At 32.9% G+C, this 27,743-nt stretch overlaps 1 protein-coding gene across 2 annotated transcripts; it reads left to right on the top strand.

Annotated features, from left to right (window-relative positions):
- The first annotated feature begins 1,289 nt into the window (after positions 1–1,289).
- Positions 1,290–26,743, top strand: LOC128173319 (fucolectin-like). Of its 2 annotated transcripts, XM_052839022.1 has the most exons (4): positions 1,290–1,415; positions 7,541–7,595; positions 16,798–17,013; positions 26,275–26,743. In XM_052839022.1, the coding sequence occupies exons 1-4, from the start codon at positions 1,290–1,292 to the stop codon at positions 26,487–26,489; spliced, it is 612 nt and encodes a 203-aa protein (XP_052694982.1). In that variant the 3' UTR covers positions 26,490–26,743. The 2 variants fall into 2 exon arrangements, 1 of the variants encoding a protein (XP_052694982.1); XR_008242471.1 differs by lacking the exons at positions 1,290–1,415; positions 7,541–7,595 and having other exon boundaries at positions 16,877–17,007; positions 26,275–26,397.
- Positions 26,744–27,743: the final 1,000 nt, after the last annotated feature.

The following is a 27,743-nucleotide window of genomic DNA, read 5'->3' as shown; positions in this document are numbered from 1 at the left end:
AACCAAATTAAAATGGTTTTTGATACTAAAAGAAATCGCAGTTCATTTTGATATTTTCATTATTTTAGTTGACTGCATAAAATCTGTATTAAATTTTATTTGTGTTAAATTGACCGCCCGACTCAATTTAATAAAAAAAAAATTTAATCTCCAGCAAAACAATAAGAAAAGTTGGTCTCATGGTATTGTACATACATTTCTTAATAAGAGTTACAGAATCATAATTTGTTTAAGGATTTTTTTTAATCAAGTGTATGTGTGATCAGTGATGGAATACCATAAAGTATTATGACTTTTAAAAAAAAAAAAAAGGTTTGTACTCTTCAAATTAACTTCAACTCGACGCCATTGTGGCCCTTCAGGCCTTTGATTTAATTGCTTGTCAAGATTATTTTGATGAAGCTGCCCACACACATTCAGAAACAAAACGTATTTGTATACTCTTTCATATTTTATATGGCTGGAAAATTTTAAAAACGCCTTTTGTTGATTTTGCATCTTAATATAACAAATACAATTTTAAAAAATGACTATTTAATCTCCAGCTTTCAAGCTGCAATTATATGATATGTGTACATTCCTTAAAAAATAATTGATAAAACAATTGAATTTCAAGCGATACTAGTGTATATGTAAATGTTCAAGATCGAAAAAAGACTGACGTTTCGTCTTAAATTTGCACGTTCCGTTTATAAATTTATGATCAGCGAAAATTAAAATTCATTACTGATAAGATAGCCTAATTGATACATGCATGCTTCCATTGAATAGTTTTGTTTAGTCAGGCAAGCTTTTTTGAAAGCTATTACTTGTATAATTCTAAACAAATGTACGACTAAGTGTTAAGGTTGACATTTTTACGTTATCGATTTTTCCTATAATTATTATATCCGCTTGCGTCCAACAGTATACGTTATAAATTTGATTCGTAATGTTATCACAGAAAAGGCACTTGGAAAATGTCAATATTTAAACGTATCAATGTGAATAGGGCAAACATTTACTGACTGATCGGTCCTGAAGGATAAAGGAAGGTACTCTGGGATATAATCAAAGTTTAAGTCAGAATATAGTTGAAACGTGGTTATGTATTAAGGACCTGTAGATGAAAATACTCTAAAATGAATTTCTGGGCAGCGGTCTTTTATTTACATGGTTGTATGATAGTACATTCTTCTGAACAATTCTTCATTAAACGAGGCCATGTTTTGAAAACTACGGATCTAAGTGTTTTTGCTGTCCACACCCTGGAAATCAAGTCTATTGTAGAATGTGCATTGCATTGTGCCATGAATGTACTTTGTAACGCTTTTGACCTTTGCTTTCTTGACGGTTTGTACACTTGTCGATTCCGCAGTGGACACACAAACCTTTCCAATACCACTACACAATGTGAACATTTTGAAATCAGAGCTGTAAGTATTATTCTCTTATTAAGACCTTAATCTTGGAACAAATATAAATGTAATTGAGATGGAGTTCAATTCACCTCATTATTTGAACTTGGCCTAATATTGTGTATCGAATTATATGTAGACCGTACCTTAAAGACTTCAATTTAAAGACTTAACTTTGACAGCACGGATAAGTTATACCGAGTAAGGATGAATGCCGACGAACTTTAATTCTTTACCTCTAGAAAAAAGACAATCAAGTACTGTTAGTTTGTTTAGAGCGAATTTACTTGTAAAGAGACATTAAATTATGGTGTTTAAAATAGGGTATTACTATATTCAGTTTCAGATCCGCTCCTGAGTTTTCATGGGATGACGTAAATAAAATCGATTAAGGTCAATCGCATTTTCTTGGGCCTTTCTGGTTTTTTATGACCACCCCAATTCATAAATCAAGAAGGAATATTCATGATAGTCTTATAGTGATATAAATTAAAAAGGAGTATGTTCGCATTTTGAGTGTTGAATTAAATTTAAAATTTGGCTAAAATAAACCACAGAAGAGACAATGAAGACTAGCTATTGTTTGTATTTCATATATATGATAATCAGAGCTGCCAATATGAAATGATAAAGTAGTACATGAAAGGCGGTGGAGAACTTATGTAAATGGGCGAGCGATCGGAATAATTTAAAGCAAACTTCTGGTTCTTATCAAACTCAGAAATATTCCTACTATACGATCAATTTAATCAGATGAGTGTATGTTGAATGGTTTTTATTAATAGTTTCTATTTTATATATATATATATATATATATATATATATATATATATATATATATATACACATATACATACCATATAAATTAGGGATGTAAATTGAAATCGGTTGGCGTAGTCGCTTAATCGGATCCCTAAGTCGAACGATGGTCGATTACTCGTTAATTTCTTTGAAACTGTTTAATGCTACTATTACATACACCTTATCCTAAACTTGAAAACATTTAAAACTAAAGTTACATGAACTAAATGTATTTGATTTAAAATATATTGAAAAATATGTTAGCTAAATAACCGTTAGAAATGTCTTAGCTCTTCTTCCTTTTTCTTGTGACGCTTGCACAAAATTAATCTCCATATCATATTAGACAAATCAAATGGGACCTGCTCCACACCAATTAAGTCATTGCCCCAACTTAATCATAAAGATTAATGATTATACAAACAAACGCTTTGAGATGATTAAAGGTTTTTAATCATACAAACATCTAATCCAATGAAAAACTAATTAGAAGAATTGCCAATTGGTCTTTTTAAGTAAATATCTGTCCTAGTACTTCTGTTTGAAATGGTAATTTGATCAACAATATCGAAAGAGAAAGTTGTTAGCCACTAATATAAAAGTCAGAGATACCGATAGAACAGAGTGTTAGTAACGATACAAAAAGACAACCAGAAAACTGTTGGTTTTTTTCCTCAGACGAAAAATGCCACGTTAAGCAGAAAAAAAGTTTGAGATTTTTATACCCCCGTTCCGCAGGAGAGGGGGTATACTGTTTTACCTTTGTGTGTCTGTCTGTCTGTCCGTCCGTAACAAAAATTTCTGTCGCATTTATCTCAGCAACTACTTATCGCAGATGCTTGAAATTACACAGTTTTGTTAAGGCATGCCATATCGTGGGATATATTTTGGTACCAATCAGGCGTCAACTTCCTGTTAAATGACGACTTTCTTTATTTTTAGCAAAAATTTTCAAACAAATTTTTGTCATAGAATTCTCAGCAACTGTTTATCGCAGATACTTGATATTTTTACACAGTATTTGTATAGGCATGCCATATCGTGGGATATATTTTGGTACCAATCAGGCGTCAACTTCCTGTTAAATGAGTACTTTGTTTATTTTAGCCAAAATTTTCAAACAAATTCTCCTCAAAGATTTCTCAGCAGCTATTTATCGCAGATGCTTGACATTTTAACGCACTATTTGTTAAGGCATGCCATATTGTGGGATATACTTCTGTACAAATAGGATGTCAGCTTTCTGTTAAATGTCGACTTTGCTTATTTTGCATATTCACATCAGAGCGGGGGTATCACTAGGGAGCATTGGCTCACAGATATCTTGTTTACTTTATAATGATTTAACGACTTAAAAATTCTCTCTTTCTCTGTCTGTCTGTCTGTCTGTCTCTCTCTCAAAATCAGCTTCACCTCATTTGAAATATACAAAATTGTACTGTTAAGTAGAAATAACTTAAAGAATATGAAATGTGTTTCTACAAATTCACCAATCACCTCTTAAGCCATATAGGTACATATGTTGTGAAATGAAAACCCAATTAAAAAAATATTAGTCGCTGATCGTCTTGACCTAGCGATAGTCTAGTACTCGTTGATATCCCTAATATTATTGTATACAAAGTTTTATGTCGGGAAACATGTAAGGAAAGTCTTTTGTGGCATAGTCTGCAATATTTATTTCAAGAGTGTGTTCAATAATAAAGAACGTAAATTAAAACGATGAAATCATGAAACGATGAAATCAGAATGCTTAATTTTAGGCATTCTGATTTCATCGTTTTAATTAACAAGGGTCCTTCGTGTGGGGTCAACCCAACAAACCACACACTTGGCATAAAAACATTCTATTTTTCCGATTTTGTAGTTCTTTTTATTTTTGAACCCAATGTGCCTTCGTTTCGAGGGAGTATTATTTTTCTCATTGTCACTGGCTTTCCGTTTCAAAGCTTTAGACGACTGAGACGTTTTCATTTCATTTACTTTAACACATTGACAATAATAAAATTGCTTTAAAAACATAAGCGACAATATGAGCAAATGCTGTTAAAATCATAAATATTTAATCATAACAGTCAATACTGTACATAATCAGCTATACATATTGTGGTATTTCAAACTTTGATCGAGCGAAATTGAAATGGGAAGAATACAAAGAGAAATCATAAGACGTATGTATTTTAGACGCTCAATTCGTAAGTATTACTCGAACATCGCAAAAGTTGGCAGCTCTGTGTGATTTATTAATTCCTAATTATGTAATCGGAAGTTTCTAAAAGGCTACGATTGGTTTTATTATTATGTATATCGTCCGATGAAATATAGCTTTATTTTTTTTTTCTCTGCTGTGGCTTTAAACTTAGGGTGATGAAGTTCTTCTTTGCTTCATATTTTTTAATTCTAAATATATCTACTCTGTATCAATTTCTCTCAAAGTCATATAATAAAACAATTATTGTTTGTTGTTTCTATAATTTTGGTGATTTGGCTACACGAAAAGTACATCTCCTTCGCCTCGGTAAATATTGTACGTCTCGGGAATGTATTCCATTTTGTTTAATATCATTACACTCAGTAATGTTAATATATTGAGGTGTTGTAAAAGCACGAGGTGCAGTTCATTTAACGTGGCGTACAAATTAAATTTGTGATGCTGATGAACGTTAAATACTGTCTGCTGTTGATATACATGTATGTTACACAACCACACTGATGGAGCTCATATAATAAACTAAAAGGTCCATGTCATATAAGCAATATCAAACACCCTCGCAGCTGCACTGTTACGGGTATCGGGTTAATGTTTCTTACAGTTAAATACATGTAGTTATCAATTATATTTTATTATCTTGTAATTTTACTGTTCTAGATTATTTCAATTACTTTTTAACGACTTTCAATATATTTGAAAAATAACTAAAATTTCTTTGAGAAAGCTGTAGTAGTTTTGAGAATTTATGCCAAATCCTCATGTTCATAAACAGTGATCATTTATTTTATTTATATTTAAACTAGAAATATAATGCATAAAAAGCTTAATATATCATTGCAGAGATTGTATACGTCATTGAATTTTGAAGTAATTTGTCGCGAACTCAGACATTACGGCATTATTAATAGTGCATGTACTTATTGAATAAAGCATAAGCAACTGTACAGTTCAAGTTGGTATGTTGCAAAAAAAAAGTTCTCTTTTTGCAAGATTATTCTTGAATGTCACCCCCACATAATCTTAGACTAATGTGTGTCTTTCAGTGTAAAACAGACCGAAAAAAGCAAATTCTCAAAGTAAATACTGTATATTCATTTTTTGTACATGAGTACATGTACATAAAGGGGGCATGGCCACAATTTTGGTCATAAATTGTTATTTCTATTTTAATGTTCATAATGCTCCAGTAAGGCATTTTTAATAGGCAGCCAAAATTTGTTGAGTTATAAGCGAGTTATAGAGCTTACAATTCTTCCCTATGTAAACAAATATTTTGTTTAAATTTTGAATATTGAAGGAAAATTCCAGTTTTAGCCCTAAAATGAATGTGTTAACCGTTTATTTATGCTTAAAATGAAGAAAAAGAGAGCCGTATCAGCTTGAAAAAGATCTTTACTGGTAAATTGAACCTATGTAAACAAAAAGAGGGCACGAGCCTTGTTTACATGACGAAGAATTGTGAGCCCTGTATCTTGCTTAAAACTTATCGACTGGCACCCAAATTTCATTTGATTGATAGAAATGCATTCCTAAAGCATTGTAAATAATAAAAACCGAAAAATAAAATTTGACCAAAATCGTGACCATGCCCCTTTATTTCTGCGTTTCAAGTTTTGCATCAAATCGCGAGAATATACATTTTCAGAATTTTTATCAAAATTCCAAATATCCAAATAGTTTAAATCTTTTTGAAAAAAAAGTCTTACCCGGTCGCGATGACATTATCAAGTGTTACGCACTTTTTTCAAGTCAGAAGAATACATCAATGAAACTGGTCAAAATATAATTAACAAACAGAATATGCACATAAAAAAGAATAAAATGCATAAATTTTTAAGACCACGAAAGGTATACTACACATTGGTCACGAGTTTCAGGTGTGCAATCGGGTGTAACGAAATCGAACGGTTTAAATACAAGGTATCTGTGTGACAGTGGCTATTTACGAGGGGTTTTCAGCTTTAAGTACTATCAGTTGTAGATGGCTTTCGCGAAACACAATATCATTTAATATGGCTTTATCCAATCGATTTCTAATACTTCATTTTCATGAACTCGTTTGTTAGTCCACTGCCGGTTTCACCGGAGGGGACTATAGCTTTCCTCTACGTCCGTCTGTCTGTCTGTCCCACTTCAGTTTTTCACACTTTTTATTCTTTATGCGTTTGATGAATAAAATGAAATTTGCTGAACAGCTTCAAAATGTCAAACTACAGGTCAAGTTTATACTTTTGTAACGTCTGGTTGACATTTTTCGTTATCGGGTTCAGTGTGTACTGAATGAACGAGGAAAGTATGTAGTCAGTAATAATATCGTGATCTTTTTGTACCATTCCTTTGATTGTTTCTAACAAACAAATAGGTTCAATCTGTAAAATAGTGTCAAACATTGTGTTGTAAATTTAATCGGTGTTTTTTTTGCATTATTACAATCGGGTTCGCTATCGGGTTAGTCTGTTGATTCAGGGAACAGAAGACGGTCAGAAATGATAATCTGCATTACAGTGCATTGTTTTCACAATTTTTTTACCAGCAAATACTTTATCGACTTGGCGAAATTACTGGAGATAAAATAAAGAGTATTATTTATCCCTTTTTTTATTTAATTTCTCTATCAACTATGTAGTTTGAATTTCCTCTGTTCATTTATCTGTGATTAAAGCAATCGCAACTTCTCGGGCCTTTCCGGCAGGCTCGGAAAAACACCTCGAATGTATTAACATCACCGGATGTTAGAATTTCATACAAAATGGAGTCGCTTCCCATTAAAATAGATATCGGTTAGACAGCCTGATAAGTCGCTTCTGTGTTATATTTTAGGGTATATTATTTACTTTAATGAAGTCTAGCTTACATCTCAACAGATCGTAAAATGTGTTGTATTTATATCAAGTTTTTTAAAAAGGGGGGTTGTCATGGACACCTAGGCAATACATTCGAGGTGTTTTCCCATCTTGCCGGAAAGGCCCGAGAAGTTACGATTATGAATAAAGCATAATATCTCGTTTATAATAGTTTTTAAATGGATGTATCGATTAAAAAAAAAATGAAATGTAGGCAATTCATATCTGGAAAGTTTAGGTAGATCTGACCATCCAGCATCCTTAAAATCTCGTTTCGAATTTTACAGAACAAGGACTGCCCCAATGGATTCTTCTCAAGATCTCGGGGGATATGCAAGAACAGTAGGTTTTTACTTAAAAGATCTACGTAATTTTTTTTTTTATTTATGGTTAGTACCTCTTGTTCGTTTAATAATAACTTTTTGTTATTCCGTAATTCGAAAGACGACTTTGAGGTAAAGGTGCTTTGTATTTTACTTCTCTCTGATTTTAATATACCGAAAGAAATTTGTATCAAAATCATAACATTTTTACGCCTTCACCTAGAGCTATTGTTTTCGGGGGGGGGGGGGGGTATTTTGAAAGAGAAGACTTAAATCGTTAAAGAAATTGCCCTTATTTCCCCTATTGTACATGGAACATTACAATCAATACTGATGCACGGCAGTTAAAGTTAACATGTATTCATTTAAAGATACGGATGAGTGTTCGTCAAAAATAAGTATTACCCAAAATGATGAAAGAACGGCATTAGCGCCCACTTTTTATACATTGATTCATAAAACAGTCTACCATGATTTAATTTTTTATTCAAATACTCTTTTATGTGATTGTTTCAACTCAGATACAAAGAAAATATTTGAGGGTTCATATATCAACGGTTAAAAAATTGCAATAAAAACAAAGATTCCAAGATATATTTTTGTTCATCATCATTCTTTTTACTCTTTAGTCATTTTCGTTTCATTTTTTTAAAAATCTTTATTACTTTATAATATTTACACATGTATTAATAAATAAACAAATTACATAACTTACTTTAAGCTCATCTGAGCTGAAAGCCTAAAGGTAGCAAGGGACTGTTTCGAATAAAGTACCCGGTCAATAATTTTGTAAAATTGATTGCTGTACTTGAAGGCTTATGCGTGTTGCTAAAACTCATGAAATGATTTTTTATGATTATCATTAGTTAGAGGAGTGTCTCTTGTTGAAATTGATATGCAATATGTAGGCCCCTTATGTTAGGTACATGAGAATCAGAAGTAAAATGCGAAACCTGCGGCTATGACTGTTATGCTGACTTTACACAGTGAAATTGCAAGTTACAGACGGGAGGTTAAAAAACACGAAAAGTAGGTGGATGGGACATTGTAAACTATACACCGGTAAGTTTGTGACATGTGATAGTGCAACGTGCACGCGGTACGGAAGGTCAACCCTCTGCAGGGAATTAGCTGGGGGAGGTCAAAATAGCTGAAAAATCTTGAAAAATTAGCAAAATATGAAAGGGTCAAAATCTCATAAAACCAGTATGTTGAGAATTTTACAGGTTTTGATTAGTAATTTTCTTCAGAAATTGGTGATTGGCCTTATAAAGAGTGAATTAAAGGTATTTGTGCTGAATGGGAACTGAGAAAATTCTAGTTACAGAGTTCCGAAGACATGCATCCCTTGGCTACAATGAATTGTATAAAAAAAATGTCCCCTGCCACCTAAGTGAGCTTTTGTTATCACTTTTTGTTATGCTCATTTTCTTGAGTTCTTCTCTAGAACCTCAAAGCTAATCCTTACCAGAGATGTAACAAAGCACTACTGGGTTAAGGGGAATCAATTCTAAACAAAGGTTAACGGCCTATGCAGGGACAATATTAACAATTTGTTAGTATTTTCCGAAAGTTTTCTCCAATCGGCCAAAGAAGCATTCTATGGAATGTATATATTTCTAAATATGTATGTATGTTTGTTCAAATCATGATCCCTGAGGAATTCGTTGTGGTCACGATGAAGAGGGAATCAATTTTTTAAATTGAAAATATAGATGAAAAATTTACACATCTATAATAACTTTACATATCTTCCTCCCAAATTAGGCAAAGAAGGTGCAACTTGTTTGCTAAAATTATGATTCCCGGGGATACGATGCCAAAATGGCAGAGACAGTCGATTTTTTTTTTACTTAAGAATAAATTTTATAAACGCAAATATAACCATTTTAAAAAAATCGTGTTTGTTCTCGACATCTGAAAGAAAGACTGAATTCAAAGTTAAATAAATGTTATCAAGGCATTCATTATACCCCCCGCAAACAAAGTTTGGGGGGGGGGGTATATAGGAATCACCTTGTCCGTCCGTCCGTCCGTCTGTCTGTCCGTCTGTCTGTGCAATCGTGTCCGGTCCATATCTTTCTTATGGAGAAACATTGGAAGTTCTTACTTCACACAAAGATTGCTTATGACCTAAGGGTGTGTCATGACCTTGACCCAAGGTCATTCGGTCAAGGTCACTGGCAGAAAAAGTGCAAAATTCGTGTCCGGTCCATATCTTTCTTATGAAGAAACATTGGAAGTTCTTACTTCACACAAAGATTGCTTATGACCTAAGGGTGTGTCATGACCTTGATCCAAGGTCATTCGGGCAAGGTCAAGGTCACTGGCAGAAAAAGTGCAAAATTCGTGTCTGGTCCATATCTTTCTTATGGGGAAACATTGGAAGTTCTTACTTCACACAAAGATTGCTTATGACCTAAGGGTGTGTCATGACCTTGATCCAAGGTCATTCGGGCAAGGTCAAGGTCACTGGCAGAAAAAGTGCAAAATTCGTGTCTGGTCCATATCTTTCTTATGGGGAAACATTGGAAGTTCTTACTTCACACAAAGATTGCTCATGACCTAAGGGTGTGTCATGACCTTGACCAAAGGTCATTTGGGCAAGGTCAAGGTCACTGGCAGAAAAAATGCAAAATTCGTGTCCGGTCCATATCTTACTTATGGGGAAATATTGGAAGTTCTTACTTCACACAAAGATTGCTTATGACCTAAGGGTGTGTCATGACCTTGACCCAAGGTCATTCGGTCAAGGTCAAGGGCAGAAAAAGTGCAAAATTCGTGTCCGGTCCATATCTTCCTTGTGGGGAAACATTGGAAGTTCTTACTTCACACAAAGATTGCTTATGACCTAAGGGTGTGTCATGACCTTGACCCAAGGTCATTTGGGCAAGGTCAAGGTCACTGGCAGGAAAAATGCAAAATTTGTGTCCGGTCCATATCTTTCTTATGGGGAAACATTGGAAGTTCTTACTTCACACAAAGATTGCTTATGATTAAAGGGTTTGTCATGACCTTGGCCTAAGGTCAATTGAGAAAGTTTAAGGTCATTGTTTCGAAAAAAGCTAAATTCTGTCTGTGTGTCATGTCTTGTATTAATGGAAATATTAGAAGTTAAAAATTAACAGTTTTCAAAAATAAAGTAGTTGTTATTTATAGAAAATGGACAGTGAAATAGATTCATCTAATATTTTCTATAATAGCAAAAATACACCCGTTATGATTTTTATTCTTAGCGGGGGGTATCAATTGTGAGCTTGCTCACAGTACCTCTAGTTTACTTTTGTTTTGTTTCATTACAAAGGTCTCTAAATTGACTTTTCTTTCAAGTTTGGTTCATTTTCCTTTCGTTTGATTTACACTTAATGAATATTTTAGTTTCGTGTACCGTAATTTCTCACATTTTAACATGTCTCTAATCTGATTTTTTACAGACCGGGGGCTACATATCTGTAGCTAGTTTACTTCAGGCTATAGATTGAGGAAAAATTTCAGTAAATAAAACATAACCCGCGAACATTGGTTTTGTATTTTCCAACAATGACACCGACTTTATTTCCATATTAGATACCAAGGAAAGTAGTTTGTTTAAAAGATACTTTCTTGTTAACATACCTGGACATAGATCATCAACATGAATCATATTAGTTTGGATAACTCAAGATATTTTGGCACCTACGAATATCATTGTACATTTTTTTATGTGTACATTTTCAAATCATGACTATAGTTTATACTTTTTCTCTTTAATATACATGTTATTAATATGCACAGAATTTTAACAAATTTCTGGACTTTTATTATAAAATTTTAACACTTTCCATTAAACAATTAAATAAAAAATATATATACACGTTAATGTTTGGGGGATCAGGAATAATTCCTTATCATGTAAAACAATGAATATAAACAACTAGATGCTGTCATAAGACAGGAATACCCGCACCAAGTTTTTGCCCCTAAATAACACTGGGGTTTTTTTTAAGCACCAGTTTTAGTAAAAATGAAGGCCTCATACAATTTCTAGTATTTTTTAAAAATAATAATTTTCATTAAGGATGAAATTCCATCCAATAATACACACGGGAAGCCTTTTATGTACGATTTTGGGTTGAACTGTTTGCATGTGAATCAATTTTTTAAGTTAATCATTAATCTTAACATTTCATGCCAAAGAAATTATGTTCTATATAATAATTACAAACAAATACAATAATGCTCCGTCCCTCGGCGGTTGCCGACTTTAGATTAATTTTGCTTATGTGTGCCAACATTGTTGTGTGCATGGATTTAGAGAAGGTGTGGAAGTGATGGATTCAGACCATCTCCCCCCCCTTCCCCCCCAGAAAATTTCTTTAAATAACAAATAGTAAAATTACCAAAAATAAACCTCGGACCCTAACCCCTCCTTTCAAACACAATTACATGAATTACTCTGAATCCCCCCACCCCACCCCCCCCCCACCCACCCACACTCCTCATGGATATAAAGAAAATTACACTGTTGTTATGATCTCGGCCCTGGAATCTGAGCCCGAGCGGTTGGTATCGGTCGATACCATCCGAGGGCTGATATAAAATGTACCAGGGACGAGATCAGAACAACAGTGTGATGTTGTTTATATCATATATCTAAAATTAAAGACTTTTATTCAAGTTCCAAATAAGGAATATAATTTATTATGAAGAAGCTATAGATTTTTTGTTCGGATTTACAAAACTTGTTCGTTCGTTGTCAGATTTGTCGACAAACCATTTTCGTTTAAAATACAGTAGAAGAGAGTCTATCGTCTGAAATGAAGCACTATCTTCTTGAATTCAAAATTATCGAGAGAGAAACTTCCATCCTTCACAACGTCGTAATGGGTCAAATTCCTTCAATGGGATTTCGTAAGTTTCCTTTAAGATTCCATTCATAAAAATTCCATACTATTATAGCAATTTGTTTGAGAACGTTCCTAAGCGCGTCCATTACTTAAATCACTAAATTTTTACAGTATAATCTCTGGTTTTCTAATATTAAGTATCGTTCCATCCTTCTCTATATCCTCCATAATCAAAATGACGTTTGATATTAAACAAGGGCATCGCTATGCGGAGTATCCCCTCGCGACCTGAGTTATTAGAGAGGTTTAGCGGAGCAACGGGTACGCGTACTTGTACATGTAGGTTACAAGTTTGAACTACGCGTACCAATTCACATTACTTTTCTTGTTTATTAGTTGTAACATGTACCTGTACGTGTAAATGTTTTATGTAATTCTAGATATCCTCTTCTACTTAGCTGAGAAATCTATTCACATTCGAAAATGGAGAATGTGTTAATTTTATTATATATCATTGTTTATATATATATATATGTATATTTTTGTTTATCACAGATGAATAACATAACAGAGCCATTGCATGTTTCGGAGTAAGAGATAGATGCATAAAATTCCAATAACATATTAATTTGAAATGAAAATTGGTGCATAAAACTCCAATAACATATTAATTTTAAATGAAAATTTATGTTTTTTTCTTATCAATATTCGCAATAAATATTCAGGCTTACGAAAAATAAACATTATGGTTAAAATAAAAAGCCAACAGGGAAACGGAAGCTACAAGTTTGACCTTATGGGTACTTTTGCAATTTACACGTATTTTCATTCGGGAACATACGTGTAGAAATTCGTCATTACACAAACTGATGACGTTATGCACATATTTTCTTTTCTACATATACACGTACACGTTGGTTTGCTTAACCTCTCTATTGTGTGGGGAATGCATTATTTAGGAAGATGTAGTTATGTAAATGAGGAGATCACATTCTATTAACCCTCCATTACTTCAAAAACTACTATTTCTTTACCTGAACTAGATCAAAATAAAAAAAAATCATTTCTTTACATGTACTAGATCTATATCAAAAAATATCAAGTTGTTGATTTGAACTGCTTACTTTCACTTTGTTTTTACAGAAGTGAAGCGGAAATAGTTATTGTCAAGTCGTACATAAATTTCTGTATAAAACTGTGTTATTTTTACTATGTATAAGAAAGTACTGAACTAATTGACTTGAAAATTATCAGGCTTTATCCTTTTACCATGCCAAATACTTATACGAAGTTTGATAATTATCTGTGCAAGAGTATTTCTTTAAACTTGCTTCAAAGCTGAACGCACACACATACACGCACAGCAGCAATGCTATATCCCCTTCGCAACAAGTTGCGCGAGGGGATAATAACAAACATTCAAACACACATCAAGCTATTAACTCTATTAACTCACTGTAACGTTGTTCTGTCACGCTAGGTGATTGATAACTCGTATACAAAGTTGTTTATGACATGAATTTAATGAAATAACAATTTGTAATAGTATTAATTGTTTAGAAAGGCACATGCATTTTTTTTTTGTTATTTTACAGAAGTGTGCAATCTATGATAAATATTTTTAGTTTTGAACGTTTTTGTCGTAATGTATGCCCCCTCCTTTACAATGGTATCTAAGTTTGTGCATAAAAATTTGAACATTTAATATGACATATCATTTGTTTTAATCTTTTATAAAAAGGCATATTTGTTCAAAGGTTGAGGAAAATTTATTGGAATTTTTTTTTTAATTTACTAGAAAATTGATTGAAATAGTGCACACACACATACATACAGATACACACATGCACAGTAGCGATGGGATAATAAAGCGTACTATTGTTCTGAATACACAACCGTCTTGTAGGTTACCTCCCCTTGCTTAGATACATATCACTCTTTGGCGTTATGTTTGATGTATTGTTTTTCAATTTTCAGCAATAAATAAAAATATTCAGACGTGTAAGGTGATGCTTTGTATTATTTATTTGTTATTCTATCGTTATTTTACAAACTAGTCTTTATTGAAAGCAAAGATATTTGGGAATTAGCGATTTTTAAATTTGAGGGATATACATCCCCTTGACGACGGGCTGAGACAAAAAAATATTAGCCCGAGGGCAATACAGCCCTAGCTTTCTGTTGCTGTCTCACCTAGTCCAAAACCCGTGTATCAGGGATGATACACTACTAGGTATATGATATAAATAAATATACATCAGAATATTATGATAACAATGGAAGCCTGTACATGTAGTTGTAACAAAGAAGACAGTTATCAGTGCAAAATAAATGACATGTAATTATATTGCTCAATGGTTTTCAATGCAGAACCACCAGGACAGAAGATATAATTACTGATTTAAGACACATGGTAATATTTATGTAGATTAAAGTGTGTTATAATCATAATTCTGTCATGATGATGTTTTAGAACTTAAATTTTACAATAGATGGTGTGCTTTACATAGTTATTTATCTAATCAAATAGTGCAACAGGTTTTGAGGAATGAATTCATAAAAACACATGCATGTTAAAATAGAACCATTTCAACAAGAGCTTCGACTTTGGGTAGTTGTGTGAAACAGCGATGTGACGTAGGCATGTCTATTTAATTGCTGGCCACTCAGTCATGGCGTTTTGAAATCAACAATATTTGTCTGGCTTTTGAGCTAAAGACTACGAAGAAGGTGCATATTTCTCTTGAAACCGCGTCATTTATAACTTGTTTTGACGCAAGAAATAGAAGGTTTCGTCTAACCGAAAGTCCAAGGTCTTGTTAAAATAGTTCTAACTCATCTTTGTTTACGTACGAAACGTTAAAATTATTGGTGTCTTTTTCAATAGAAATCTATTAGAAACATTAGTATATAAGAATGTAGAGATTATAAATGAATGAGAGAAAAATCTAAAAATGGTTTAATACTGTGAAATATGGTTGTTTGTTGTGTTCGTTATAATACAATTTTACGTTTTTTGGTCATCAAACTTCATGTTATTTTTATATAATGCTTAATACCACTAGAAATCAGCTTTATTTTTTCTCGAGAGCATTGGGGAGAGGTAAGCACAAGCAGCTGGATGATGTTAAAAATATTGTTTGCGATAATGAGACAATTCTCTGTACAATAATAATTATTATTGTAGTATAGAAAACTATCATATTTCTAAAATAAATATTACAATGTCCGACATCTGTGCCCTGGACTACCATCCACGCGGTGAAATCGTACCCTGCGCATGGATAAGTACTTTGGATAAGTATTCATTGATCATGTAATAAGGTACGGCTTCAAGGCTGAGAGGAAACATAATATTGCATTGTATTTGGTTATCCTGTGCGCATATGTATAGTATTCTCTAAAAAAAATCATACTTCCTACGAAAGGTTGTTATCCAGAGATGATACGATTTTAGGCCTACCTAATATATATTTTTTTAATTTATTCCGTCCCCATTCCGGCGATTACGGCATGTCTTTACCTGCAGCTAGCATTTTATATCGTTCACGCCACTGTTTCCATATATGGTCATGTCAAAATTCGACAAACTTGTAGACTTTACATTTGTTGATTTGTAACATGTCAGCCGTGCTATTTCGGAAAACTGATATACAAATGCTGAGACTACAGATAGAAAGTGTGTATTATAGTGGCAGGTTACATGTAAATAACAGACAGCATTTACAGCTGCAATTAAGCATTTGTAGGAAAAATTCGATTGAAGGCCTGCGGGGTCAACTCTAAAGTGTTTATTTCTGTGTTTTATAGGTTACACGATCAAAATAACACTCATTCATACTCATGCTCACATACCTACATGATTGCATATACGGATTTACAAGTTTACATGTCTGGATTTTTGAACACGATTACCCTCCATAAAAAAAGATTCATAAATGTTTCACTCTAATGCCAGTAAATTTTAGAATAGATGTTGACATAGTGTGGATGCAAAATAATTTTGTGTGTACTTTAATAATGTCTAAAGTCATATTTAATATGAAGTCATTTAAGAAAGTCTCTATAGTCTATAGCTTAATATTTCCAAAGAAATGAAATGATACAAAATTTTGCAGATCGGCTTCATTTTTGATTAACAAACATTGAAGTCAATACTAGACATTGGCATTTTTCTCTGTATTATTGCCGATAGTTCTGCCGACCTTCGCATTAGTTAAACCTGCCGAACAGTCGTCATCTTACTATTAAATATATATGCCCATTGCGGCAGTTAATGGCATATATATTACATTTAAGTTCAGTTTAGTAACAATATCACGGCTATTTCTCTATTGAGTTAATTTTATCCTCATATCTTTACCACGCAAATATTATTATTTATTGTAATATCGTTGACAGTTCTGTCGAACATCGCATTAGGTAAACCTGCCACACAGTCAACAACGTATTATAATGCCTCGTATGCAGTGGATGGCAACAGAGGAACAGATAGTTTTGTAGACAAGTGTACAGTCACACGGAAAGGCGACAGCAATCCGTGGTGGAGGGTGGATCTGCAGGCTGTGTACAACATCACATCTGTCAGAATAATCAGTAGAGGGGGTAAGTGTAAAACCTAACAACATTGCAAGCTTTGATTTTGCTTTTTATGTCCATACCTTATATATGTATAAGATCACAACTGTCAGAACACTTAACAAAGAAATAGACAGTTAAACACAGGTAAGCGTATCAAACAACAACATTACAGAATCGAAGTGTAGCAAATGTAGAGGAAAATGTTGTTTAAATTCTAGTTAACTGGTTCATAGCTTCGATCGAATGAAGCCCCCAAAATATTGATTTACTATTTTGTTATATCCAAAACTCTTTAAATTCCTCTTTCTTTTTTTACACAGTATCTATCTTAATCATGATTAGGGTGGCCTATAGATGTGCAATAAGGTTTCGGAAATTTAATTTTCGGCCAAGGGGTTAATTAAATGCTGAAATGTGACGTTAATTTTGTTTTCAAAAAAATGTGGTTTAAATAAATTAACTAGTGTATGCATAGGCCAAACCAACTCCTGGCATATAATTAGAGGCGTCATGTTGATGTATAAGGTCATTGAAATTTTATTTTAACCCTTGGGGTAAAAAAGGTGGGTCTATATTTTTTTTACAAAAGAAATGGTTCCAAAAACTCCTAGAACTGAATTTTCTTTGGAATTATGAAATGGGATATCGGTTAGATGCACAAAAACCTTTTGAAAAATTGTCATATTGATAAGTAAATAAAAGTTAAAATGACATTAGTTCCCCCAAGATAAATTTTCTTTTTCAACACACAAATAAAAACAAGAGGCCTGAGTAACAATGGCTTTATATAGGTGTTCAAAGGATATTGTGCCATATGGCCCCTCGGTAGAAAAAAAAAATACCATAAAATAAACTGTATCAAAATTTTACACTTATTTTCCTACACTTATTCTATGACAATAAACCCTTTTTTTTTTTACCAAAAATAAGATCCTATGCAAGATAGAAAACAACATTTTGGTAGGGGTACACTCTTAACTTCCAATTCTCTTTATTTCAGTTCTGCCCACTCACTTTATAAAACGATCAAATTATATATGAGACTAGACACGATCTCGTTGCGAGCAACGAGGAGGTCTTCCGTCCGATTTTAGAATTTGAGATATATACGTTCGATCTTGATTTTGCTATTTAACAGCTAAACATGATTTAGAATAGAAAAACAGGGTCTACATTCTAAGGGCCAGATACTATTTTGTTTCAGGGATAAGAGCTTTGTTCAACAAATGTTTTGAAATTCGTCACCGTTCAACAGATATCTGACAAAAAAACGTTTTAGGGGCCAATCCCTTATCTCCTTATTGGAGCCGCTGAACCAAATTTTGAAGGTTGCATTTTGTAAAGTACATCATTTTGAGCATCTTTTCTTCTATATACTGCTTTAAAAAATTTTTACTTTTTGAGATATAGCTGGTTATAGTTTATGGACTCTTGACCCTAAAATATCATCATTACATAACATATGAATAAATCATTACATTACTTGGATACAGAACTGTAAAATAAACATATTTGCTTTTATAGCCTTTCATTGAATTTCCCTCAGTAAAGAGCTACAGATGAAATATTTTAGAGCCCTTAAGTTCCCAAATTTGAGGGGCCAGTCCCCTTTTTGATATCAAATAAAAGGTCATTTAAATCTGAACACATTTTGTTCAACAACTGTTTAGAAATTCGTTACATTTTTTGAGAAAAATGGGAAAGAACATTTTAGGGGCTGATCCCTTAACTTCTTCTAGGGACCGTTTAACGAAATTTTGAAAATTGTATATGATTTAATACATCATTTTGAGCATCTTTTCTTCTATCCTGCATTTCAAAATATTTTTCCCTTCTGAGATATATGTAATCAAAATTCTGGACTTTTGGCCCCTAAAAACCCCTAATTACGTAACACATAATAAAATCATTACATTGCTTGGATACATAACTGTAAAATAAACATATTTGCTTCTATAACTGTTCACAAAATATCCCTCAGTAAAGGGCTACAGATGAAAGACTTTAGAGCCCTCTGGACCCCTAATTTTAGGGGCCAGCCCCTTTTTCTCGATATCAAATGAAAGGTCTTGTAAATATAAACTTTTTTTGCATTACATGTGTTAACAAAATATTTTTCAGAAAAGAGATAAACCAAGAAAACCATGAAAAATTACGATGTTTTGTTAGTCTCAATTTTCGGGACCAGGCGAGCTTTAACGCCTTTTGAGCATGACAAATTTGAATGCCAAATTGCACATCTACAATCTCTTGTCTACAATCCCTGAAAGTTTGAACTCAATATCTTTTACCGTTTAGGAGGAGATCCCTGGACAAGCCGACCCTCTGAAAATCACTAAAACGCCATTTTCTCAAGAACGGAAATGACGCCATCAAAATAAAAAAATGTATATTAAGTTCGGCCTAATATCAATTAGATCTGAAAGTTTCACGAAAATCGGTTCAGCCATTTCCGAGAAATCGCCTGCACAAATTTTGTAAGAAAAAAAAAATAATAATAATAGGGAAAAAGAAACCGAACGAAAACAACAAGGTCTTCCGTTGGAAAACATAAGACCTTAAATATGCACATAGGTACATATTCATCTTCAACTACATTGTACTTGCTAGTTATTGTATTTTATTAAAAAAGATTCCTATATGTGAAAGAGGAAAAGTGTACCTCAAGGTGCTCAGTTAAAAACATTGAAATATTCAATTGGTCTTCCACATTATAAACGATTGTTGTTTACAAGGCGTGAACTCGTGCTATGTTTTATAACCTTACTCACTTGATCGATAAATACACTCGAATGAAAAATGTTGTCATGTAATATGTTAAAGAGCTATTACATGTATAATCAATGCATAGGCGTCGGAACCTGGTGGAGGGGTAAGGGGTTCTCTCCCCCCCCCCCTACCCACCAACACACACCTTTTTTTGCAAAGTTAGACATAGCCACACTCAAATTCTTTTTTTTTTTTTGGCTTGTCAAGATTTCTGATAAGGTCTAACCCCCCCCCCCTCAATGAGCCACAGACTGCAATGTATTGACAGGCATATCGCTCTATTTTACTAAGGCCCACACTTTATTTTCATCTTTATTCAAGATCACATTAAAAAATGGCCACAAATCAAAATGATTTTCCGCTGTTTTTCTTAAGAATAGCGATAATAGATTTATCCCCGTAACAGAAATGTTTTAAACTGTTTTAAGGAGATCGTTTTAATTTAATTGTGTCTGAATAACCACAAAAGTTGGTGTAGATTCATTGCATAAGAAGGTGGCCCCAAAAAAGTTGTAATAGCATATTATCCTTTTAATTTTTTCTGTACAAGTATTTAACGTTTAGTGTGACATGTCTAGTGATAAATCAAAATTTCAGTGTCAATCGTAGAATTATAAGCAAGATACAGAACTCACAATTCTGCTTGGTTTGAGTCAATTTTTTGTTCACATGAGTTAATTACATTCAACTTAAGATTTTTAAACTTGGTATTTCCTATTCAGAATGAACAAAAGCATGACCTCAGTTCTTGGAGCAAAGCTCTGTATCTTGCTTATAATTCGAAACTTGACTCAGCTGAAAATAAGTAAAGAGAAAATTGTAAATAAACAATTAAAACAGAAGAAACATGCACTAAAACAAAGAAAGAGCACAAATCATTTTTCATAATATATATATATATATATATATATATATATATATATATATATATATATATATATATATATATATATATATATACCTATATATTTCTGGCAGCAAAAACAATCTCCGTTTAGACTGAAAATGCAGAGCATCTTAACAAAACACGTTGTATTATAATCAACCATAACGTAGAGATCGTACCGAATTACCAATAAAATGAATAGTATTTAAAATATGATATGCTGTTAGTGCATCAAATTATGCTAGTTTTGCGCAGGTTAAATATTAACTGTCTGACTTACCGAAGTCTATATTTGATTTAATACATAAAATCCCAAAATACAGGCAATATTTCCTCTCAAGTTAAAAAGCATAAACGATATTCAAAACAACGTAAAACCACGGTCATGAGTGAAATGGTCAACGCATCGAAAGATTGAATCTCAATTGACTTCACTAAATTGGCACAAATATATTTAGCTTGTTTCACGTATTCCTTCGCATGTAAACTGTTGCACAACAAGCAAATTCATCTTTGTCAGTTTGACCCGTTTACCATGCGTCAACATTCAAACTTGACTGCCTTACACAATGAACTTTCGTTTTCGATATGGAATACCGAACCCGAAGTTATAAACTGATTGACAGCGATTATCTCTTTATTTTTATTTTCGTTAATTACTCAAAATTGAAACAGAGTTCGCCAATAATTTTTTGCAATTTATGATTTCCTTTTCATTAGGATTTTTTTTGCAAAATTACGTTGAATTTGCTTCAATAGTTCTTGAGAAGAAAATTTTTTTAAAATGCACCCCCTTTTTTTACAGTTTCGAGGTTTTCTCTGTTTTAAATAAAGATCGGTCTTTCATTTCTGCAATTTATAATCACCTTTCTTAAGGGATGCTTTGTGCCAACCTTGGTTATAATTGACGAAGAGAAGAAGTTTAAAATGTGAAAAGACGGACAGACGGACGACGGACAAAAGGTGATTAGAAAAGCTCACTTGAGCTTTCAGCTCAGGTGAGTTAAAAACAAAAAAAACAACAACAACAAAAAATCCGAACATTCATATTTAACATAATGGTCAAAATTCTAATGAAATATAAATGATGGTTTTAATATTAACTGGTAAAAATAACAATTTTTCTTTTAAAAAAATATAAACAATATCAATTTTTCTGACTTTAAAGAATTTATACACGATTTATCCAGATACGATCGTTGGTGTCTGTTAGAGCTCCAGTATTTTTTTAAGGGGGGATCAATAACATATACTCAAGTTATATTTATTGACTATATACGGTTAGAATGATACACCTTTATTCCCATCCTACAGTATCGATCAGACCAAACCAAACAGAAGGTAAACCCCAACTAAACCCTGGGTTTACTTTCTGGGATTACTCCGGGTGTACTAGAGTAAACCAAAAGTAAACCCATAGTGGACACAAAAAGTAAACCCCGATCAGAAAGCAGACGGTACATGTGTATTCAAAATATACATGTACAAGGGGCGGGAATTACAGACAGTAGGATAGTAAGATAAATCAAAGTAGTGACGGGAGTTGATTTTATCGATTATCATTTATTTTAAAATTAACTTATCTTGCGAGGCAAGTAGTTTCTAGTTTTAATTTAAATTACGCACTTTTTTATAATTAGACTTTTCAGAAACCCCATATGAATCATGTTGTGCAATATTTAAAGATAGATTTTAAACTATGTATTAACAATCGAAACAATTCTAAAAAGTGTATGGATCAAAGCAATATTGATATTGAACTCCAGTCTCGTTCAACCAGACGCTTAGCTGTCTCTGTTAATCTCCGACAAGCAAGAGAGCCTCTCTGTTTGTCGAAGATTTACGGAGACAGCCGAGCTTTTGGTTGAACGAAGTTAAACTTTGGCGTAGGAATACAAGAGAGTACATGGATATCTAAATTGTTCGTATTATATAAAATCTTACTATTTTCCAAGTGTTTATATACAAGTACATGTACCACTGACGAAATCCATGATCATCTTTACGAAGTCTTGTTGTATCTTCTATTTGCAAACATGTCCCGCTATTGTAAATATCATTTCACCAAAAAGTAGCATCTTTTAATTGGACCAATAACGTTGTGGATTTTATGTTATGTTTTATTTTTCCTCTAATATCGGCGTTCGTTTTCTACATTTTGTACCGTTAATAATACCCGGTACTTAGTGAAATTAGTATTTTAAGCGGTGCAATTTTTTAATACGTTTGCATTACTTGACAGTTGTTCATTCCTGCAGCTATATACATAAGATCTGAATATAGAGATCTAGACGTTGCCTGGTTTGATTTTCCGTTTATAAATTGGGACTATGGTGGGCTGATCCCAAAATATTAATAGTTTTACAACACATTTGGACGATTTTTAAAAACAAAATATACATACCTGTGAAAGATGCAATTAATTCAGATGAAACGGGAAATATCCAAAAAAACTTCATTGACACATTATCATTTTTTTTAATCGGAAAAATTCAGAGGATCGAAAACAGATTTCTTACGGAGATTTATAATGGGAAATGTTGACATCTTTTCTCCATTCGTAGGTCACTCAGAATACCTCGCACAATTTTTTAACGTTATCATTCGGGTCAGTTGAAATGCAAAACCCTGTAGACTTCTTTATTTTCAGCTGTGTATTGAACCTAATGAGCTAGAGAGGACGTTTTAAAAAAGAAATCATGAAAAATGTTCATGCTTCTGAAAGAACATCGCTTGAACCCTGAGGTACATAAAAATATCGAGCTATTCAGCAAAATGTGAATCGAGGATATTTTAGGACAGGGTATGGTGGTCAATGCATGTACTGTTGATTTTGGGAAAATAATTATTCTTGAATAAATAATCTCGGATTGATAATCTTTCAAAAAAATTAAATATTAGACAAAGGATATCTGTTTTAGCATGATAAACAAATCTATAAAGTAAATAACATTAGATAAGATTTTCCGTTTTCTGTTCCGTTCAGCTCTCCGTTCCGTTTTCCGTTCCGCGTTTTAGCAACACCCCGTTTAGTTGACCCCAATCGCAAATCCCGAGTAAACCCAAAGTGGACACAAATTCTTAAGAAGTAAACCTATAGTAAATCCAAGGAAAACCTCAAATGTAAGCCCAGGGTTCAGATGGTGTTTACTCTGGTGTTATGTTGGGTATAATCAATACTGTAGGGTTTTTTTCTTCAAAAACAAAATATATTTCAGTTGCAAAACCATCTCTTGGAATAGGATTGGAATTGTCATACCCCCGCGTCAAATGAGATTTTTCCCGTAATTTAATGCTTGAAATTTTAAGTCTTTGATTAGGTATGTCATGTGATGGGATTCAATCTGAAAAATCAATATTGAAATATGAGTAAAAATGGATTAATAGAGATGTGGATCTTCATAATCATTAAAATATTTTATCATTTTCTATTTGGCAACTCCTCGGGATTACACCATTTGATGCCCCCGACATATAAACACATGAATATATATGGCTACAGTGTAGGCGGTAAGATGAATCTCAACAGTTTTCAAGATAGTCAGCCTTTTTTCCGTTTCATGAGGGTCAAAACCATCCACAGGATCATGATATACATAGTATTTGATATGCCATAAAACATAAAAACAGAAAAAAATATACTTGATGAAGAATGCATGTTTTCAAGATACTTAGTCTTTTTGAGTTTGTTGGAGGGTGGGTTGAAGGGTGAGGTGATGACCCCAGGTTTAGGGGCTATGTCTGAATTGCGTCTTGACATGATCAACGGGAATATATATGGGTAAGGGATATCAAAACAATTTATGGTTAAGGGATAAGGATTAAACCATATACAAGACATTTCAATAATTTGTAAATAGTTAATAAAGAGGGGGTGGATAAAGCCAATGAGCTTTGATAAATGTTATAAACATAAATCAATTTCAAGTCAGTTCCACAGCCTTTTTATTTGGCAATATTTGGAGGGGAGTTATCCATAACTGTTTGTTCTGCAGACAGTTTACACATTTGTATACAGAAATTACTCTTGCGCGATTGCTTAGTGTAAAGTTACTGATGATAAATTTATTGGCTACTACGCAATGCAAGTAAAAAAAGTAAAAATTTCTCAGTAGAATTTCAACATATTGTCATAATATATGAGAACTTTAAAATCGCGGTGTTTGTAGCAAACATACAGTTAGATTCATAAAGTGGAAATAATATCAGGTTTAGCACGATATCTTAATTTATAAAATCCAGTGCAATTATATGCTATTAGTTATAGGATATAAGGCTGTTATTTAAAGTAGTTATAATAATGTGAGCTATTCAGATCTTTGGTTTTGTAAATTATTGAAATATAAAAGCGTTACGTCTAAGTTGTTTCCTACAATTGTCATAGAAAACATTACATATAATATCTAAAATATCAATAATCATTTAAGAGAACTTGTCATTGACCTTAACCCTTGACTTCAGCAATCCAGTCCATGCATTTCGTTTCTTTGTAATGAACATGGATTGTTTATTTGTGTAGTATACAGGGATTAAGTTAAATAGGAGAAAAAAGTCAAGACGAGGATTATGCAGTGAGCTTTCACATAGAAACTTGACGTAAAGTCACCGCAGAGAATATGATAGAGTGATTACTATAGGGCAAATGCATAGTGGGGCCTCAATTAGACTGCTTAGAGTAACAAAAGTCTACGACATTATAAAGTTTTCCGTAGTCATCAAGATAGTTGAAAGTAGCACGTAATATCAAGGATTTACAACGATAATAATATATTTACATCCACCAAGTATTTTTCCCTATATTAAAACTAATAGTAAATTCATAACTCTATAGAAACAACAATACTGAAATTGACACGCACATGTTCATCGATTGGTCGAAACCTACATGTACAGCAACCTACGTAATACCACGGACTGCACAAAACAATCAAGATGACGTCAGACTCAAATTCCAATGGGAGACGATCTGGCTGTTACTTTTAGATAACGGACTGATGTACAAAATGTACATTAACAGCACTTAAGTGGATTTTACCAACTTTTTACAATCAATTTATTAATTTGTTAAAAGATAGATGTAAATATGTATGTGTCATGATATAAAATCTTTTTTGAGATTCATGCAGGTTCTTAAGGTAGCCATTATTGCAGAAAAAAACTTAACCCGCTAAAGAAAATGAATTAGCATACTTATTCCTGCCACATCCTACAATTAAGCTGCTTAACATATATTAACTTTCAACAAATGTATTTGTCAATATTAGGTACATTCATTGTAATTATGACCCGTAACAATATTAGAATCGCCAAAGCAAGATCTCGTCAAACTTAAATCATTCTTATTGATCACATTTTTCTTGAAAAATTATCACAGAAAATTTCAACCTTTTCTTTTTACGTTAAAAACAAAATAATCATATTTTGCTTAATATGAGCCTTTTTGTATGAGTTAATCATGCAAAACAATAAAAATCAAAACAAGTACAGGGAAGTGTAATTAGGGGAAACACCTCGGCAAGGCTTTTCCTGTGATATATTAATATATAATTATATTGTGCATATTTTTATGATCATTAGGCCTACAAGACAAAAGATAACAGCATCTAGTTTACACCTGTACTTTGACTTTTCTTTAGATTGGTCAAACCGACTGCGGGGTGTCACCGTCACTGTAGGACTGACAGAATCTGATGTCAACATTCCCTGTGGTTTCTTTACTGGTCCCGGTACCGCGTCACAGCTGGTCGTCATCGACTGTCCGACATTACCACAGGGGAGATTCGTTAAGATCTCAAAGACAACTGAGACTCTCATTCTTTGTGAAGTTGATGTGTTTGGCGTCCCTGTCTGATATTCATTAAAGCCGATGACTAAGCTGAAATGTTGCCGACTTCAGATACATGTATATTTTTTTTGCATCTTGAGGAAATGATTATCTGGTCTTATTTAATGTGACTTTACAAATCGCTTCAAGTTAAAATTCTACATATGTTGCCCTATTTATCCCTAAATATGTTTTTGCTTTTAATGTTACATGTCTTACTTTTATTTATAATGCTTCTTACATTGGATATAACTGTAAAGCTTTTTAATGTACCTTTATACTTATTCAACATATTTTAAATTATTTTGATCAGTACGTATTGGTTTTATTTCTGTTTAATTACTGTGGTGTCAATAAATTACATTTAAGGTATATTTTGTTTTCTTTTAATACAACATTAATAAGGGCATGGTAATTATTTACACAACAAAATATATTATATAACTTTTTTCTAATGGAGTCTTTTAGATTTGAAATAATTGAAGACAATTTGAAACCAGAACTTTTTTTGATTGCTCTGTGCAGAAAATATAACATTTAAAATTGTGTAAACTAAAATATAAACAAATTAGAATTCAGTACAACCCGTCGCTAACCCAAAGCTTTTTTAAAGCTGAACATCGCTCGTAAACAGGCACTGTCCGCCTTATTTCTTTTTCATCACTGCTGTCCCTACAACCCTTATATAAGGCAAAGACCGCTAAGCAGTTCAAAGTACTTCGCTGTAGAGGTCTCACCTGTGTGGACGTACATCCTCGCCGTGCTACTCGGTCGCAATGAAATTATCAAATTTTACACACAGGAGAATACTAACATCAAATTAATCCGTCAATTTATTATTTACAAATAGAATATGCACATTAATAAGAAATAAATGCATTAAATCCAAAGACCACGAAAAGAATACCACTCGTCGGCCACGAGTTTCAGGTGTGCAATCGGGTGTTCCGAAATCGAAGGGTTTATATACAAGGTACTTAGCATTGTGTGCCGGTGCCTATTTATGAGCGGCATTCAGTTTTAAAGTAAATCTGTGTGAAAAAATGTCACACTGACTTTGCAATGTATTTTCTTTTTGACTTTGCAAATATCCATACCAGATAGAACTATCGGACGATATCATAGCATCATACTCTATCATTTCATTGGAAACATTAATCCATTATTCTTTGAAGAATAAGGAATGTATTAATTTACTTAATTCCCGTATAAAATCGTAATTACGTTGATTTAATTCTCACGTATGCCGTTAAAATCCCCTTTTCTTATTATATTTCATTC

This window comes from Crassostrea angulata, chromosome 2 (genome assembly GCF_025612915.1).
Source record: "Crassostrea angulata isolate pt1a10 chromosome 2, ASM2561291v2, whole genome shotgun sequence".
Taxonomy (NCBI): Eukaryota; Metazoa; Mollusca; class Bivalvia; order Ostreida; family Ostreidae; genus Magallana; species Magallana angulata.
The sequence above is the reverse complement of the archived record's forward strand: the minus strand, read 5'-3'. Positions and strand labels throughout refer to the sequence as shown.